Below are 15,347 nucleotides of genomic sequence, written 5' to 3'. Positions count from 1 at the left end.
AAACACAGTGGTGTGATGGTGAATTTTCCTGCAGTGTGCTGAATTTAATTTGTCAGCTGCACCAGTTTGTTATCTTGGTGCGTGTCACAGTGGGAGGAGAGGTGGTGCAGAAGGTGTGACGACATGAATCCAGCACGCACAACAGTCTCAGTGTAAGTAGCGTAGTAGCAGTAGTAGTAAGTAGTAGTAGTAAGTAGAGTGCCCTTTGTCGCTATGTGCACTTTTGTTCCACAGTACTTTAATCAGTGAAGTCACACCGACATAAACCTCCTTAAAATCACACAACCCCCTTTGTTCATTTTTTGCACCTCTTTCTACTTTGAGTTTACATTTTTCAACCAGTTAACATATGATCATGCAGACAAAAACGTTGTATTATGGCAGGATGGAAATTAATGAATTGTTCTAAACAGCACTGTAATTCACGACAGTTAGTAGGTAGTCTGGCCTTTCTCTCACTCTGGCAACTCTCGTTATAGCTGTCTGCAAATGATCATCGTGTTTATTCATGATAAACATGATGATCATAAGATCTTCAGCATGTCCATAGTGAATTTGAAAGTGAATTCAACTTAAAAGACTCATCATTTGCTGTTGGTGATTTATTTGAGCTGCTGTGCTCATTGCGAAATTCTGTACATCCCAGACAACAAAGAGATTCCTCAGAGAAAAACTCTCCACAGGATTCCCAAACTGTTGTTGTGTCATCACAGGGACAGTCTGTGTTTAAAGGGGATGAAAGAAGGGAATGTGATTTGCCACAGCCACCCATAAGTGTTGTAATGTATTATCTCTTATCCCACCCTGTTTCCAAGTGGCTGCGGGTGTGCCAGGCCTGCCTGGCTACAAAAATACCAAAGTGGGCAGTGGGCAGTGCCCTGGGCACATTTGCCATTTGACTGCACCACGCCACTGGTTTCATGAAAATAGGGCCCTAAGTATTAATGATGGTTCATTTGCTAGGGCACAAGCCCTCCACAGAAAATCTGAAGCTTTTGCCCTTATTATCATGTGCCATAGAAAGCTGAACAGCTGACTGATCCAATCTAATCCTTAGTTGCTCCCTTTCATCGAAGGGGACAATAAATATGAGAAAGAACTTCCCCACTTCATGTGATGCTGTTGCTTTAAAGTCTGAAATAATTATTTGTTTATAATTATTTATTTCTTGCTGCAGAAACCAATCACTCAAACTGTTTCTTTTGATAATTAAGTCCTGCCAGGTTAAATGATGGGAAGACAGAGGTTGTTGTATCTGTTGAGAAAGAGAATGATGGTAAAATAATGGCTGTTGGTAGTCTGTAAAAATGCTTGTGTGATTGTGCCAGAGTCTGTATAAAACACCTTTAGTCGCTGTCTAGAAAACTGCACCTCCTCTGCTTTCATCAAAAATTTAAAAAAGAGACATATCAGCCATTAAACAAACCATGTGAAATGTATTCTGCACACACATATCAGATTCATAAAGTAATTTAAATCCACATTTTTATGGCCTGAAGTCTCCAAACTGTGCAGTCATCGTGCCTCATCACAGTAGAAATCATGAGAAATGTTAATGCTGCAGGCTGCTTCTTCAGAATTCTGAGCTATGTGTTCTCATTTTCCCATATGAAAGCCTTTCACAATAGTTATGGGTGAATAACACATAGTTATAAGCAGTGGCTTTTCTCATAATTTGTTGTGGTGAATCAGTGTGTGGTGGCTGTGCTCATTTTAGACCTCAACAAGACTAATACGCTATGGCCATATAAGCTGCTCTGTGAGGGTGTACTTAAACACAGCAATGGTTTGAGGTAAATACTAACATGCTAACATTTGCTAATTGGCAGTAGACACAAAGGTGAGGTGATGGGAATATCATTAGTCCTGGTACTGGTACTGATAAAAACTGGTACTGAAGAGGTGGTGGCACTAGATGAAAAGTTACAGCATCTGCAAAGTTTTTACAGTTTACCTGAGGGGGGGGGGCATTAATGTCTGAATCAAATCATGCCATCAATGCCAATCATGCCAATCAATACAGTGATTGTTAAGAAATTTCATGAAAAGCTTAAAATGCATGCCTGTAGCATCAGAGGGAGTCTGGACATGGCCGAAGGCAGAGAGATTCATCCTCTGGGAACCACGAATGTCAAAATTTCCTGACAATCCATTTAATAGTTGTTGAGGTATTTTAGTCTGGAAAAACTGAAAGTTGAATTATTATTATTATTATTATTATTAGTAATAGTAGTAGTAGTAGTAGTAGTAGTAGTAGTAGTATTTGTATTATTATTTTTGTTTGTTTCATGAGTGCTGATTTGTTAGTCAAACTGTTGACAATATATACATGTTGCACCAAAGCATTACAATATCCCTGCTGTCCATGGTGTTACTTGCTTTTTGTTGTGCTCCCCTTTCAGAATACCAGAGTGCTGTTCAACATCCGCGTGGTGGGAGGATCAGCATTTTACAGCTACCTGTCACCTCAGGATGGACGGCCCCTCTACCACCCTGCTGTCGACAGGTGAGGGTGTCGAAAATGCACAAAACATCAAGTTAATCCTGGTAGAGGATTGACGTCACACATACACACGCACACAATCAGCATGAGTTGCCTCTCATGGTCTCTAAACACATCCAAACAAGTCCTGTAACATGCTGCTGTTCTGAACGTGTTAATTGATTTTCCCTCTGTCGCCAGAGCTCACCATACCTATAACTGGCATTTTTTAAAACTCGAATTGGCTTTTGCTCTGCACAGTTCTCGGGGTGTTGATTGTGCTTCCTGCTGAATCCTGAATCCTTTGCTGCAGCTTTGGGAAGCACCCACAGTTGCAGAGCCTGTTATGCCAAATAAAAGTGAATAACCACTCATGCAATAAAAGGTCCTTCATCTTCTGATTCAAGTGTTTCCTGACAAGAATGTTTTTTGGACACTTCCCTGGAGTAGATACTCAACACATACTTTTTCCATGTATGTGCTGGCAAGAAGAACATTTCTGCAGGTGTGCACACAGTAAGCATGCAGCCCAGAGTGACTGTTATCTTTTTCTCTGACTGGCTGTCTGAACACTGCATTCTCCTATTTTTAGACCACAGGATTATTAGATTACTCTAAATGTGTTCTTTTGTTGTGGAATTACTGGTATTCTGCTCAAACATTTCAACACTCAAATGACCCAATGTTCCAAATTTGATCTAATGTAATCAATTTTAATGCAATTTAAATCTGCTCTAATCTAATCTAATAAAGTGTTTCTTGAGAACTACAGGCAGGCAGCCAGATTCTGAAAACATTTTGACAGAACAACACGTTACACATTAGTACGACTGTTAAAAGTCCAGCATTTTTTCTTGAGTGACATTGTCTGTAAAATGGTCTAGTCAAATGTTGATTTCTCACCTTCTTTCCATTATGTATCATACCAGCTATAAAGGTTAGACATGGTTTTACAGCAGCAACTGAACAGCAACTGCGCAGACATTTTATTCCTTTTCATTAATGCATGTCTGATGCCTTTCACTTGCCAGAAGTGAATTGCTGTTTCAAAGGGGCATTTTGGCAAAGTCTTGAAAGGACTTCCATTTGTGTAGTCGCTAAGAACAGTTCATTCATTCGTTGAATGGTGTTGATGGGGGCAAATGCCTTTGAAATCTTTTGAAATGCAAATGTGCAGCACACTGTATCCTAGAAACTAATGTAATGATAGTGTTTGAACTCAAATGATTTAGAAATATGCTCTGTCCCCAAGTCAACCCACATCAAACAGCACAAGAATGTAGCAGTGCGAGTGTTTTAGTGTACTTTGTTCACTCCTGTCAGCCTCTGTAAACTGTCTGGTCTGTGTCTAATTGTCATGTACATTACTGTGTTTCTTACACAGGACATACGACTAATATGTACTGACAAACTGACTTGTTACATCTTGCATTTTTTAAGCCATGATTCACCACTTTGGTCTCAACTGAAATACCTCTGCAGCTATCAGATGGATTGGCATAGCATTGGCATAACATTTTGCACAGACATTCATGGTCTCCAGAGAATGAATCCTATATATATAAAATGAATCCTATGACTTTTACTTTAGCACCACCATGAGGTTGATATTTGTGGTTTTCATGAAATGTTTTAACAACTATTGGATGCAAATGTTAGCATGTTTACATGCTAAACTACAATGGTAAACCTGCTGGATATAAGGATGTTGGCGCTGTCACTGCGAGACTGACATTTACAGTTAGCTTCAAAGCACTGCCGTGTCCAAGTACAGCCTCACCGAGCTGCTACCATGGCTGCAGACTCTTCTCAAAGTGAATAGTGTCACATATATCACAGTTCAGTGAAAACAGACCTAAATAGGCATGAAGCCCTTTGGTAAATCCCAATCTTTAACTTTGCATCAACAGTTTTCTTTCAAAGTGTCTTTGAAGTGCTCCCTGCAAGATTTTAAGTTGAGCTTTGCTTGTTGTACAGTCCCTAATTTTGTCCAGAGTGCCAAATAGCACCCCCAAAAAACTCTTAATGAGCATGAACATGCGCTCTTGAAACTGGATACAGTAGTTTCACAAAATAATCTTATAATTAGATCTCATGAAGATTGTGTTATGTGGTTGGGAACCCTGGGGAAAAAAGCTAGTAAATGGACCCTGAGTTAAGATTATTTTGTCAATTCACTGTTAACGTTTTGAAGCTCCTCTGTGAACTGTGTTAAGTTATGGTTTCTGTAACAGTACAGCCAACTGTCTGTAGAGTTGACCTTTGTATTGTAAGTTATGTTGTCTTCTTTAAACATCCTCAACTAAATCCCGCATAGTCTCTCTCTCTCTCTCTCTCTCTCTCTCTCTCTCTCTCACTCACACACACACACACACACACACACACACACACACACACAATAAGACACCACCACCATCATCATCAAGTAAATATCATCCAGTGTTGCCTGATGATGCTTATCTTACATGTCATTTCTCTCTCTGTGCCCATGTATCAAGCCTTTTGCTTTGTTAAGTGATGTAGCAATGCTGACACCTAGTGGTTAAAAAGTACCAATACAAATGCATTTCAGATGATGAAGTTGCTATTCTATAAATGTACTGTAAATGTCTCTCAGTTTCAAAGTGCAGCTAATTTTGTCCTTGTGTCTTTTAGAGCTCTGAAGCTGTGCGGCTCAGGAGGACCTCCACATGTGAAGCTCATCATCGAGTGGGAGCACAGAATCAAAGACTGGTCAGTGCGTTTGATACAGTCCACCACACATTTACTCTAGTGTGTTTCTCTATTAACCTGACATAAATCTACTCTCTGCATGTTATATGTCTCCCCTTTGTGTCCTGGGCAACAGCCTGTTTGGTAACATTCAGGAGGAGGTGGTGAAAGATGCAGAGAGTGTGAGAAATCAGCAGCAGCAGCACGTCCAACAGTACAGCTGCACCTTGGATGAGTGCTTCCAGCTCTACACCAAAGAGGAACAGGTAGTCTGTCTGTTATTATAGAGATCTGCTACCCTGCAACAACCATTAACAGCCATGTGCTGTGACACTGAGCCTCCTGAATCCCCACCTAATCTCCTCTTATAAGATACTGTGGATATAAATTCCTTATCTGAACCATCAACTGCTGTTGTGTATTTTGCACAATATGGATGCAACAGTTTTGCCTTTCTGCAGCAGCAATGATTATTGATTAAGTATTTTATTTTAGAACAACTGTAAGCCATAGTCTCCAGAACAGATTTCTAAACAGGAATAGTGTTAAATGGTAATAAATGTATGCATACAATATACACAATGGATGTTGAAACAAAACAAAAGACAAACAAACAAAAAAATCATGAAACATATAGTCATGAAATACTGTTATTATGATCTTTAGTTAATGTAAGTTTGGACATGTTCTCAATAGATTTAGTTTTTCTTGATTTTTCTTTATTTAATTTATGTAGAACATTCGTTCGTTGTGTTTTTATGTAATACTGATACTAAACACAGTTAATATGGCATATTTGATACTTTCCAAGAAATAAAAATAGCACAGGTAAAAGATGACTGTATATAAAGGGAGAAGTTTTGTCGAAATGAAGACAAATAAAAAAAATCATACAAACAAATTATAAATATATTTGAAATATATGTGTATATGTGGAGTGTGTGCACATACTCTCCTGAGCCTGCACAGTGGGCAATAAATGGCTAGAGTTAGACAGGTTTTAAGTAGGCTATTGCCACCATGTGGAGTGTTATTCAGCTACAAACAGTTGTTGTGTAAACCTCTCCATTTGTTTCAGTGCTGATCATCAAAAATCAGCAGTCAGTCACTGCTAGACAAGACAGTCAGTGTTGCTATTTTAGTATATTTTGGTTCATTTTGCAATAATAACAGTTTCCCTTTAGTTCTATTAGTTATTTAGTTAGTTGTATGTTATGCAGATATTATGACTTCTTCTTCAATTTATAATTTCCAACCCTGTTGTAAATTGCTTATATCCTTTAAAAATCATTACACATAAGTTATTATTTATTACCTTACACTCTGTTGGGTGCAGAGTCTGAGCAGTTATAGGTATTAGAAGCAGCGTACCTCTACAAATTAGCAGCTCATGTACAGTAAACAAAACCAGTAACCAGAACCTTATCACAAAGAGCATATTACATTATTACATTCTTTTTTACAGTTGGTTACATACATTTCTCTGTTCTGTGTTCACTTTGCCAAGCTCTTCAAACAGTCCAAAAACATAAACACTTCATACACATTTCATGATTCACTCTAGTGCCAAGATACTGATGACACCATAGATACCATAAATATGCAATGAGGTGTTATCCACAGTCCACATTGACTGCTGCTGTGAAGATTGTGTGCAACTTGGTGTGATAAAGCTGCTGTTGTTACCTGGTGTGACCACACAGTGGCGCTGCAGACATGAGGGAGACACTGCTGTCAGTCCATGCCCTGGCAACTGTTGCTCTTGATGAGCCAATTAATCAGAATTACTGTCTAAATGAGCAAACTTCAGTCGCTCACTTTGCTAATTATTATTAATGTCAATCATAGATATTGCAGTCACAATATTAGCATTTCTCTCACTAGCTTGTAAATGAGACATCTGAGGGAAATCTGTCATATTTTGGCTCAGTAGTGAGACTGTTACGTGTTAATCTCTTCATCATTGCCATAAAGGATGAAGACAAAATATTAATATCATCATACTTCTTGCCCTCTTTTTTCTCTATGGTTGCTTCCAGAGGTCTTCATTCCCACATACACACACACACACACACTCACACAATATGATAAAATACCCGCTCACTGTGGGCATACAGTATGAGTTTTTTCTCACTTGTGATTCACGGATGACGCCTCTGACAGAAGAACCAGGATGTTTTCTAAGAACTAGAGAATCTTAAGCACTTCACTGTAAACTTTAAAAGAATGACCTTATTAAATGCAAAGACTCACTGCTGCCCAGTATTCAAGATGGTAAACAGACGGATGTGGGAAAAGTGCACAAAAGTAGTAACCATGGCAACAGCTTTAAAATGTACTTCCTGTTCCAAGTGAAGCTTATTATGGCTTTTGCAAATGGACTGTGAATTTCTAAGGTTCAGTCACTCATCATTTCCAAGAGCATGAGTAAGGGGAGTAAGAAAAACAAAGGAGGCTCAACTAGATTTTTCAAGAAAAGGTGGAGTAGAGGAGGGCTGACTTTTTAGGCTGACAAAAGTCAATGTTTTCTTCTTCTCTGCTAGTCTCCCACTCTCTTCCTCTCTCCCCCACCAGCTTGCCCCAGATGACGCCTGGAAGTGCCCGCACTGTAAGCAGCTGCAGCAGGGGATGGTGAAGATGAGCCTGTGGACACTGCCGGACATCCTCATCCTGCACCTGAAGCGCTTCAGGCAGGTGGGAGAGCGGAGGAACAAGCTCACCACGTTCGTGCATTTCCCTCTGGCGGGCCTGGACATGACGCCTCACATGGTGAACCGCAACCACGGCGCCCATCAGGTCTCCCTCCAGCCTGGGTGGAAGCAGTCCCGACGACCCGACTTGGCTCCCCCTGACTTCCTGTACGATCTGTATGCTGTGTGTAACCACCATGGAGGAATGCATGGTGGACATTACACAGGTATGAAGAGTGTAAAATCAAAAGAATAAATAATTAAAATCCAAAACATGAAAGATACACAAACAAATGACATCAAATTCCAGCAATTAAGACAAAGCCATGATGATAAAATTAGTTTCAAGAACAGATTTAAAAGAGACTCAGCTTCTGTAGTTGCCCTTAGTGACAGTGTGAGATTTTGAAACCACTGGGAGGACCCTGTCACAGGATCTCAAGCATCAATGATGTTCACTGGGGGGTCAGAAGATCACAGATATAAGCAGGAGCCTGAACTTTGTAAGACTGTAAAAACAAGCAATAAAATGCTAGAATCAACTCTAAAACTGTCAAGTACTCAATGAAGGGCAGTTAGGATTAGTCTGATGTGGTTGCCTCTATTAGAATGTGTTAAAAGCCTGGCAGGATGACCTTCTCTAGAACTGCGAATGAAAGGAACTGTCTAATCTTATTTAAATTTCTCAGGCGATCAAAATAGGACCGCACCATTTTACTCACCTTAGCATTAAAAACCAACTCAGAAAAGTAGGCCTGTATAACAGACCTCTTTTTCACCATTATAAGGCACTCAGACTAGATGCGAGGGTGTTAAAGCTAATGCTTATAAAGGCCATAATAATTACACCTAATTTGGAATCATTCAACTGCAGGAAAGATAGGATGTAATAAAAGATCAGAGGCACCAAGCTGTAATTGGACATACAGTTGTACATCATCTTCTCGTCATTTGCAAAGCAAAGAAAATCAATATTATGTATGATTTGCCTCAGCATGTAGATAGTGAATTAAAATGGACCCAGGGTAGAGACCCCTGGGGTACCCCATAAAAGAGACATGTTTTTAGTGTCCTTGTCACATGGCCACATTTTCTGTCATTTACTTCAGTCACACAGACAGTTCATCTCTTTCCTTTGTTATTGTGACTATAGCCTTCTGCAGGAACTCAGTTGATGGCCAGTGGTACAGCTATGATGACAGCAGTGCTGAGCCGGTTCCAGAAGGGGAGGTGTGCACACGTGGAGCCTACATCCTCTTCTATCAGAGAAGAAACACCATCCCTCCCTGGTCTGCCAGTTCCTCAGTCACTGGTTAGTCCTTTCAGATTCTCTGTAGGAGCTTGCTCTGTTGAGAACAGTCTGGTGGAAACTGCCTCACATACTGCTGATAAAATATAGAACTAATGGAGCAAAGGTGGGAGTGTCATAACACCTCACATCATCATTATTTACAGATTTCCCTGCCAAGATCTGTTATTATTCTACTACAATTTCAGTCTGCCAGATTAGTTTGATGTACTGCTTCTCAGGGGCATCAGTGTACACTTTCAGTATGCTCTACTGTAATTGTTTTTAGGCAGTAAATGAAGATTTGCAGAGACTGTAGAGACTGCAGAGAAAGGCTGTTGCTGTCTCCATTACCTGGAGTCAGAGAAGCATTCATCTTCATGGTTTCAGTATAATGAGAGTATTCAGGGGTGGGTGGAAATGAAACGCTGATGATACCTTATCATTTTGCAGTGTGGGTTGTTTGCTCTCTGTCACCCTGACTTTTGTAGGAGCCTTCTCTTGGTTTGCATGTTTATGACTACCCATGATATGATATGCAAAAATAGCTCCATTGTCTTATTTACTTCTTTTGCAGGTTCCACCAGCTCATCCACCTCTGACCATTGGCTGGTCCGGCTAACAGGGGGAAGTAAGAGGGGCAGTGTGGTGTCAGGAGGACCAATCCCCGGACCCCCAGGGCCCACACAGGCCCCAGATTCTCCTGAGCTGCCAGTGTTTGGAGATGAGCCTCCCAAAACAGTGGAAACAAGTGGGTACCTGTAGCAGTGCATATAGTATGTTTTGACTGTCTTGACACTGCTGCACATACAAAACACACATTGTTTTGTATAAGCAAAGCAAGTATTTTAAAATTATAATTTATAAGACTCCAATCCTGGTTGATTCGGCAACATTACGTTGATAACAGAAAATGCTGTTTACTCGTCAGAAAGTAACAACTGGTTTATCTCTTAATGGCCCAGCCAAACAAACTTATGTTGTTTTAATAAAGAAATCAGTCACTAATAATCATAACCTTGATCTGATTTTATGTTGCACATGGTGGGAGTTTCCACATAACAGCAGAGCACAGTAAAGATAACTGTTGTTAGGAGGAGTGTGAGGCTGATGTCAATCAGATAAAATTACAAATAGTAACACAGGATTACATACATGTATCATTTCCTGTGAATCCCTCACATGTAGGCAATTTGAATCCAGTGCAACAATGGCGGACTCTGCTATTAATGATGAAAACTGCTTTTAAGAGAGATAATTAGAGAATTTAAATACATTGAATGGCTACTGCTGGAGAAATTCTGACTATAAATAAAATTAAAAGTACAGTTTGGTTTCATTGAACTCTTTAGAATTGTAACTTGGTTAATCAAAGTCCAGTGCTTTGAAATGTGTATTTTTTTACTGATATGTTGTTACAATATTACCAGTTAATTCCAAACACGTGTTGGTTAATTTGATGTAATCTGTTGGTCTCTATTGTTGCATTAGAGTAAATTTCTATAAGTTCTGAAATATTTCATCCTGAACATTGAACTCATTTTAATGTCTCTGTATTTTATATATTTGCATACAATATTAATAATAATTCACTAGCAAACAATGATAAATCTGTTTGAAAACATAAGCACACTGTAGTATGTTATGTGTCATACCATGTATTTTCCCACAGATGGGTTTGAAGCTAAGCCATTTGTCCGTGGGACCCAAGGCAGGAGTGTCAGCATGAGATCACCAACTAAGCCCAAGGAGACTCTGGGCAAAGTTCTGCCACTACGGTGGTCCTTTGGCTCCAAGGACCGCATTAAACACCCAGCCCAGGCCCAGCCTGGAGAGCTGGTGGAGTACCTGGAGTCTGGGCGCCGGCCACGATGTACCAAAGACCCTATCATTACACTGGTGGCCACGCCACCACAAAGGACTGCCCAGGGAAGAGCCTTTGATGTAGGACAGGACTGCAGCTCACCTAGTGGCAGCAGCCTTAGCTGTACAGACAGACCCAGCTCTGACACTTGTTACTCCCCTAAAATACCAGAGGGACAAAGCAGACCTTGTGCGGAGAGAAACATCAGCCAGGGAGTCAGTAGCAGCAGCAACATCAAAGCCAGAGATGATGGTTCTCTGAGGCAGAGGTCATCTAAGAGAGCGAGGCAGGACCAGGGCAGGACCCTGGACCTCCAGCTGCAGAGAGGAGCCATTCTAGGGGGTCATATAAGTCACAGTGCACCTCCTAGCAGAGACTCCACCCTGAGAAGAACCAAGGTCCAGACAGGGGTGCCCCCCAGGGCACAAAAAGACTTGTTACAGATGGTCATTCACCCTGAGGACAGGAGAGGGCAGAGGGGACAGGAAGGTCGCAGCCACGACAGCCTCTTGTCTTTTTTCAAACCTGGTTTCATGAAGAAAGACATTCCTAGGTCACCAGTAAAGGGGCATGATAGGCGTATGGATGGCCACGGACAACTGGAGAAGCTGGCAAGCAGTAATTTAGCCAAACTGTCCCTCTCCAATGGGATGTTGACCACAGTGGTACTCGAAGAGAGGAAGGCTGGTGTCATCCCCAGCTGTGACAACCATAACTGCAAAGTACAACTATTGAACGGAAAGGCTGGAAATCACGACCCTGTGGACATACAGCGCGCTCACAGCTCCAGCAACATCCAGACAAAGCTGGACTTGACATTTCGCAGGTGTGCCTCCCTGCAGAGGAATGGCGAAATAGTGGTTCCTCCTGCCCACCGCATCCTGCTGTCAGACAAGCCCAGCTACGCCACTCTGCAGCGGACACGATATAGTACCACCTCCCTGGGTAGGAACAGACCTGTCCCTGAGGACTGTTTTTGAACCTGCAGTGCACGCTTAGCTAGATTACTATGCTAGATACAGGACTGTAAGAGCTGTTGAGACTTTTTCTGTTTGGCTAGTGTCAAACAAGCACAAATAGAAACAAATGAAAGCTCAAGGTTGAGATTGCGTGTCTGGTGTCAGCAGGCGTCTTCACTGGTAAACAGAAAAATAATGATGATGTAAACAGGATTTGATTTGGAAGCTTCCCTGCTGCTGTGATAGGAAATGCAGTAATTGACAGTGCAGACAGCTCAGTCTTACTAAATAAGTGGAAGACTTTGTAGTAAATGCAGCCTCAGTTTTCAATTATCAAAGTGTAGACTTAAGTCTGTTTTATTATTATCATTAATATCAATCATAGCGATTGCTTCACTGACTGGTTACCATGTGACTGATTTCTTTGTTTTTGTTTTGTTTTTGTTTTTTTCATTATAAGTGCCTCTGTGACAGCCCAGAATGACATTTGAACGCTAGGACCTCTGATCTCTACGCTCGGCACACAGAGAAGCTCCCGGCAGGAGGCATCGCTGGAAACAAAGTATATCTTCTCTCCCCTTCATAGTACTGTTATAAGTTCTTACCTGTGTGTGTCTTAAACTAAATCTATGCAGAGTTGAATTTACTGAAGAGAGAAACTGCTGTAATGTGATTTCTTCCCCTTGTTTTGTTTTACAAAGCAGTCTACTGTTAATGTATGGTTTTATTTTGGAGTTTATGATCAAGATTTGATAAGCAGAGGGTGATTTGGTGACTTTACATGTTTTTAGTCCATTATACATAGGCTTTCATCAAAAAATGTTTGGATGATCTGTTTATAATTTGGTTTGTTAAGGTGGTAAACACTGGAATCTTTTCAGCATTTACAGTTTAGAGATAATGGGCTAAAACATGTAAAATTGTTCTTAAACACTGCAGAAAGTACTAACACCTGCACTGTAAATTGGCTGCTATAACAACATGCATCATTGCTTCGTCACGTGTGATCAGTTTCTTTTTTTCCTCTTACCAATGCACTTTCTTTTTTTTCTTTTTTTTAAGTTTCTATATGTCTCTACATGACCAGAGCTTACATGCTAAGCTACCTTGCTAATTTAGAAGCAGTTAGACTATACCAAAATTGGCAAAAAGCTGTTTTGCGTGGAGAGAAATTAGTCACAACTATGATGAAAAATCTGTGACAAGATTTGCAAATGTGTATGTATATGTTATCAGTGGTGTTCACAAATATATATTTTCCAAACAAACAAATGCTAAACAATTGAGCAAATGTAAAACAATACGCCAAATAAATACATACAAATACATACAAGTCAGTCAGTCAGTCAGTGAATTTGAGGTTGCAAAAGTTAAAACCACTCAACGTTACTTAGTCAATAATTGTCTGATCAAAGGGTGATGAGCTATTAAAAAATATATATATATTTGCAACTATCAAAAGAAAAATTCCTATTTTAATGTTACACATGAATGCGCCGAAAAGACAGATGTTCAAGTTTTCTAGCAGGACTTAAATGTAGCATACATTTGTGAGTTAAGAGTCTTAAAACGCAAATATAACCCAAACCAAATGTTTCATGTGACCCATACACACACACTCACTTGATAATCTATCAATAAATGCAAAAGAACTTATTTTTAGATATTTACATGCACAGGCAGCTTCAAACTGAGTTAGATTAATAAAGTTGTGATGTATTTATTTGTTCAGTTATGATGTATTTATTTGTGTTTTATTTCTGTTTGTTTGTGAGTCAGACAGTTTATTTGTAAACACAATTAATTACACAGAAATGGTCAGACACGTTTGCAAATCTTGTTTTTATTTGTAGACTGTGAAACACATAATAACATATTTGGCACCATTACTGAGACTGATTTCTCTCCAGTTCTTTTTTGTTTCACAATTAATCTACATCTTGTCGCCAACAGATAAATAAACTGTGGGATGTTTGTGGATGTACAGATGAAATATATAAGCAGCATCTCCAAATATTTTTTTTATTTTTAATTCTAACAATTTTTATGTGTTAACATGAAATTGTGAATAGCCCTTCCCATATAATTACTTTAAGCTGTGGTTTTTGATCAGATTCAGACTGTGGAGGGATGATAAAGGTTTTTGGCTACATCAGAGAACAGCCAGTGGGACTGCTCTGACAAAACAAAGTACTACTCCAGCAGCCTGTATAAGAAGGACTTTGTATTTCAACCTCTGCTCAGCTCCAGTGTATGTGAGAATGTACATTTCTGTGTCTTTCACTGATGTTGGATGTGAACTTTAACAGGACTAGATGCAAAAGCAAAGCTCATTTTGAAGCCGTTTTCTCATTTCAGATTGAACACACACACACACATACATACATAGACACATACGCATATATTATTCTTTCTCTGCAGTCACAGGAGAGGTGTCCTAATTGGAGCCATGCTTTGTCACATTCACACTGTAATAAAGTAACCACCACAGACGGAGTCAGCACATATAATGTGTATTTAATTCACACTCATCAGTCATAACCATAGTTTCTGTTTCTGCACCATTTCTGCTTTTTCTGCTGGAGGAGGAAGAGGAGTAAAACTCCAAAGGAGCAAAGTCAATAATAATTTTCCTTTATTTTCACATTTGTTTCTAATTTGGTAATTTATGCATTGTAAATTTGTCACAGGAGATTATTAGGGAATAGAAAAGCGAGAGTCCAGACTGGTTGCCTACACTGTAACTGTATTCACGTTTCCTGTCATGTCATTTAACATTACTGTTTAACTACACTCTTTACCAAAATGAAATGATAGTAAGTGAAGGATGTTTCTGAGACATTACCTTGGAAATATGGCTAGATTATATTTTATTATTAACTTTTTTAAAAGTCTACATTTTGTACCTGATGTGTAATTATGTAATTTAAGTACCAGATTAAAATTGTATGTTTCAGGTTACTGTATAAGTCAGATTACTACATACAGTGAGTGGGGTTGAATTGGACACAACACACGAGAGTCCCTGTACTGGACTGTCTATAATGTCTGCTTAATGTACTGCAAGTTTTATGGATTGCAAATTAAACACAGCATTTCTCACAAATGAACTCAGTGTAGCTGAATGATTTATGGCAGCCTGGGCGTCTCCTCATTTTTATCTCCGGCTCACATCAAGCAGCGATGGTATTATCTAGGATTCAAAACAGGTTTGCTTCTTCTGAGTGAATCAAGGTGCTCAAGAATAGCAGCACTCCAGAGCTCCAGATAAAGGCTTGTTTCCCTGGGACACAGTGAAGTGAGCCCAGAGTACTGTTTGACATGTAGCCATGGTGTCTGAATGAATGATGTA

The 15,347-nt window shown here is 39.8% G+C and overlaps 1 protein-coding gene across 2 annotated transcripts in view; it reads left to right on the top strand.

The window, feature by feature from the left end:
• usp43b (ubiquitin specific peptidase 43b) overlaps positions 1-15,105 on the top strand; it is a 62,253-nt gene extending 47,148 nt beyond the window's left edge. The window contains exons 9-16 of one of the 2 annotated variants that reach the window (XM_018698676.2): positions 2,403-2,506; positions 5,138-5,215; positions 5,331-5,460; positions 7,769-8,111; positions 9,038-9,196; positions 9,750-9,923; positions 10,845-11,981; positions 12,456-15,105. In XM_018698676.2, coding sequence (XP_018554192.1) covers positions 2,403-2,506; positions 5,138-5,215; positions 5,331-5,460; positions 7,769-8,111; positions 9,038-9,196; positions 9,750-9,923; positions 10,845-11,981; positions 12,456-12,466 — 2,136 coding nt within the window. In that variant the 3' untranslated portion in view covers positions 12,467-15,105. The other variant, XM_018698675.2, reaches the window with a different exon arrangement.
• The last annotated feature ends 242 nt before the right edge of the window (positions 15,106-15,347 follow it).

This window comes from Lates calcarifer, linkage group LG11, assembly GCF_001640805.2.
Source record: "Lates calcarifer isolate ASB-BC8 linkage group LG11, TLL_Latcal_v3, whole genome shotgun sequence".
NCBI classification, from domain to species: domain Eukaryota; kingdom Metazoa; phylum Chordata; class Actinopteri; family Centropomidae; genus Lates; species Lates calcarifer.
The sequence above is the reverse complement of the archived record's forward strand: the minus strand, read 5'-3'. Positions and strand labels throughout refer to the sequence as shown.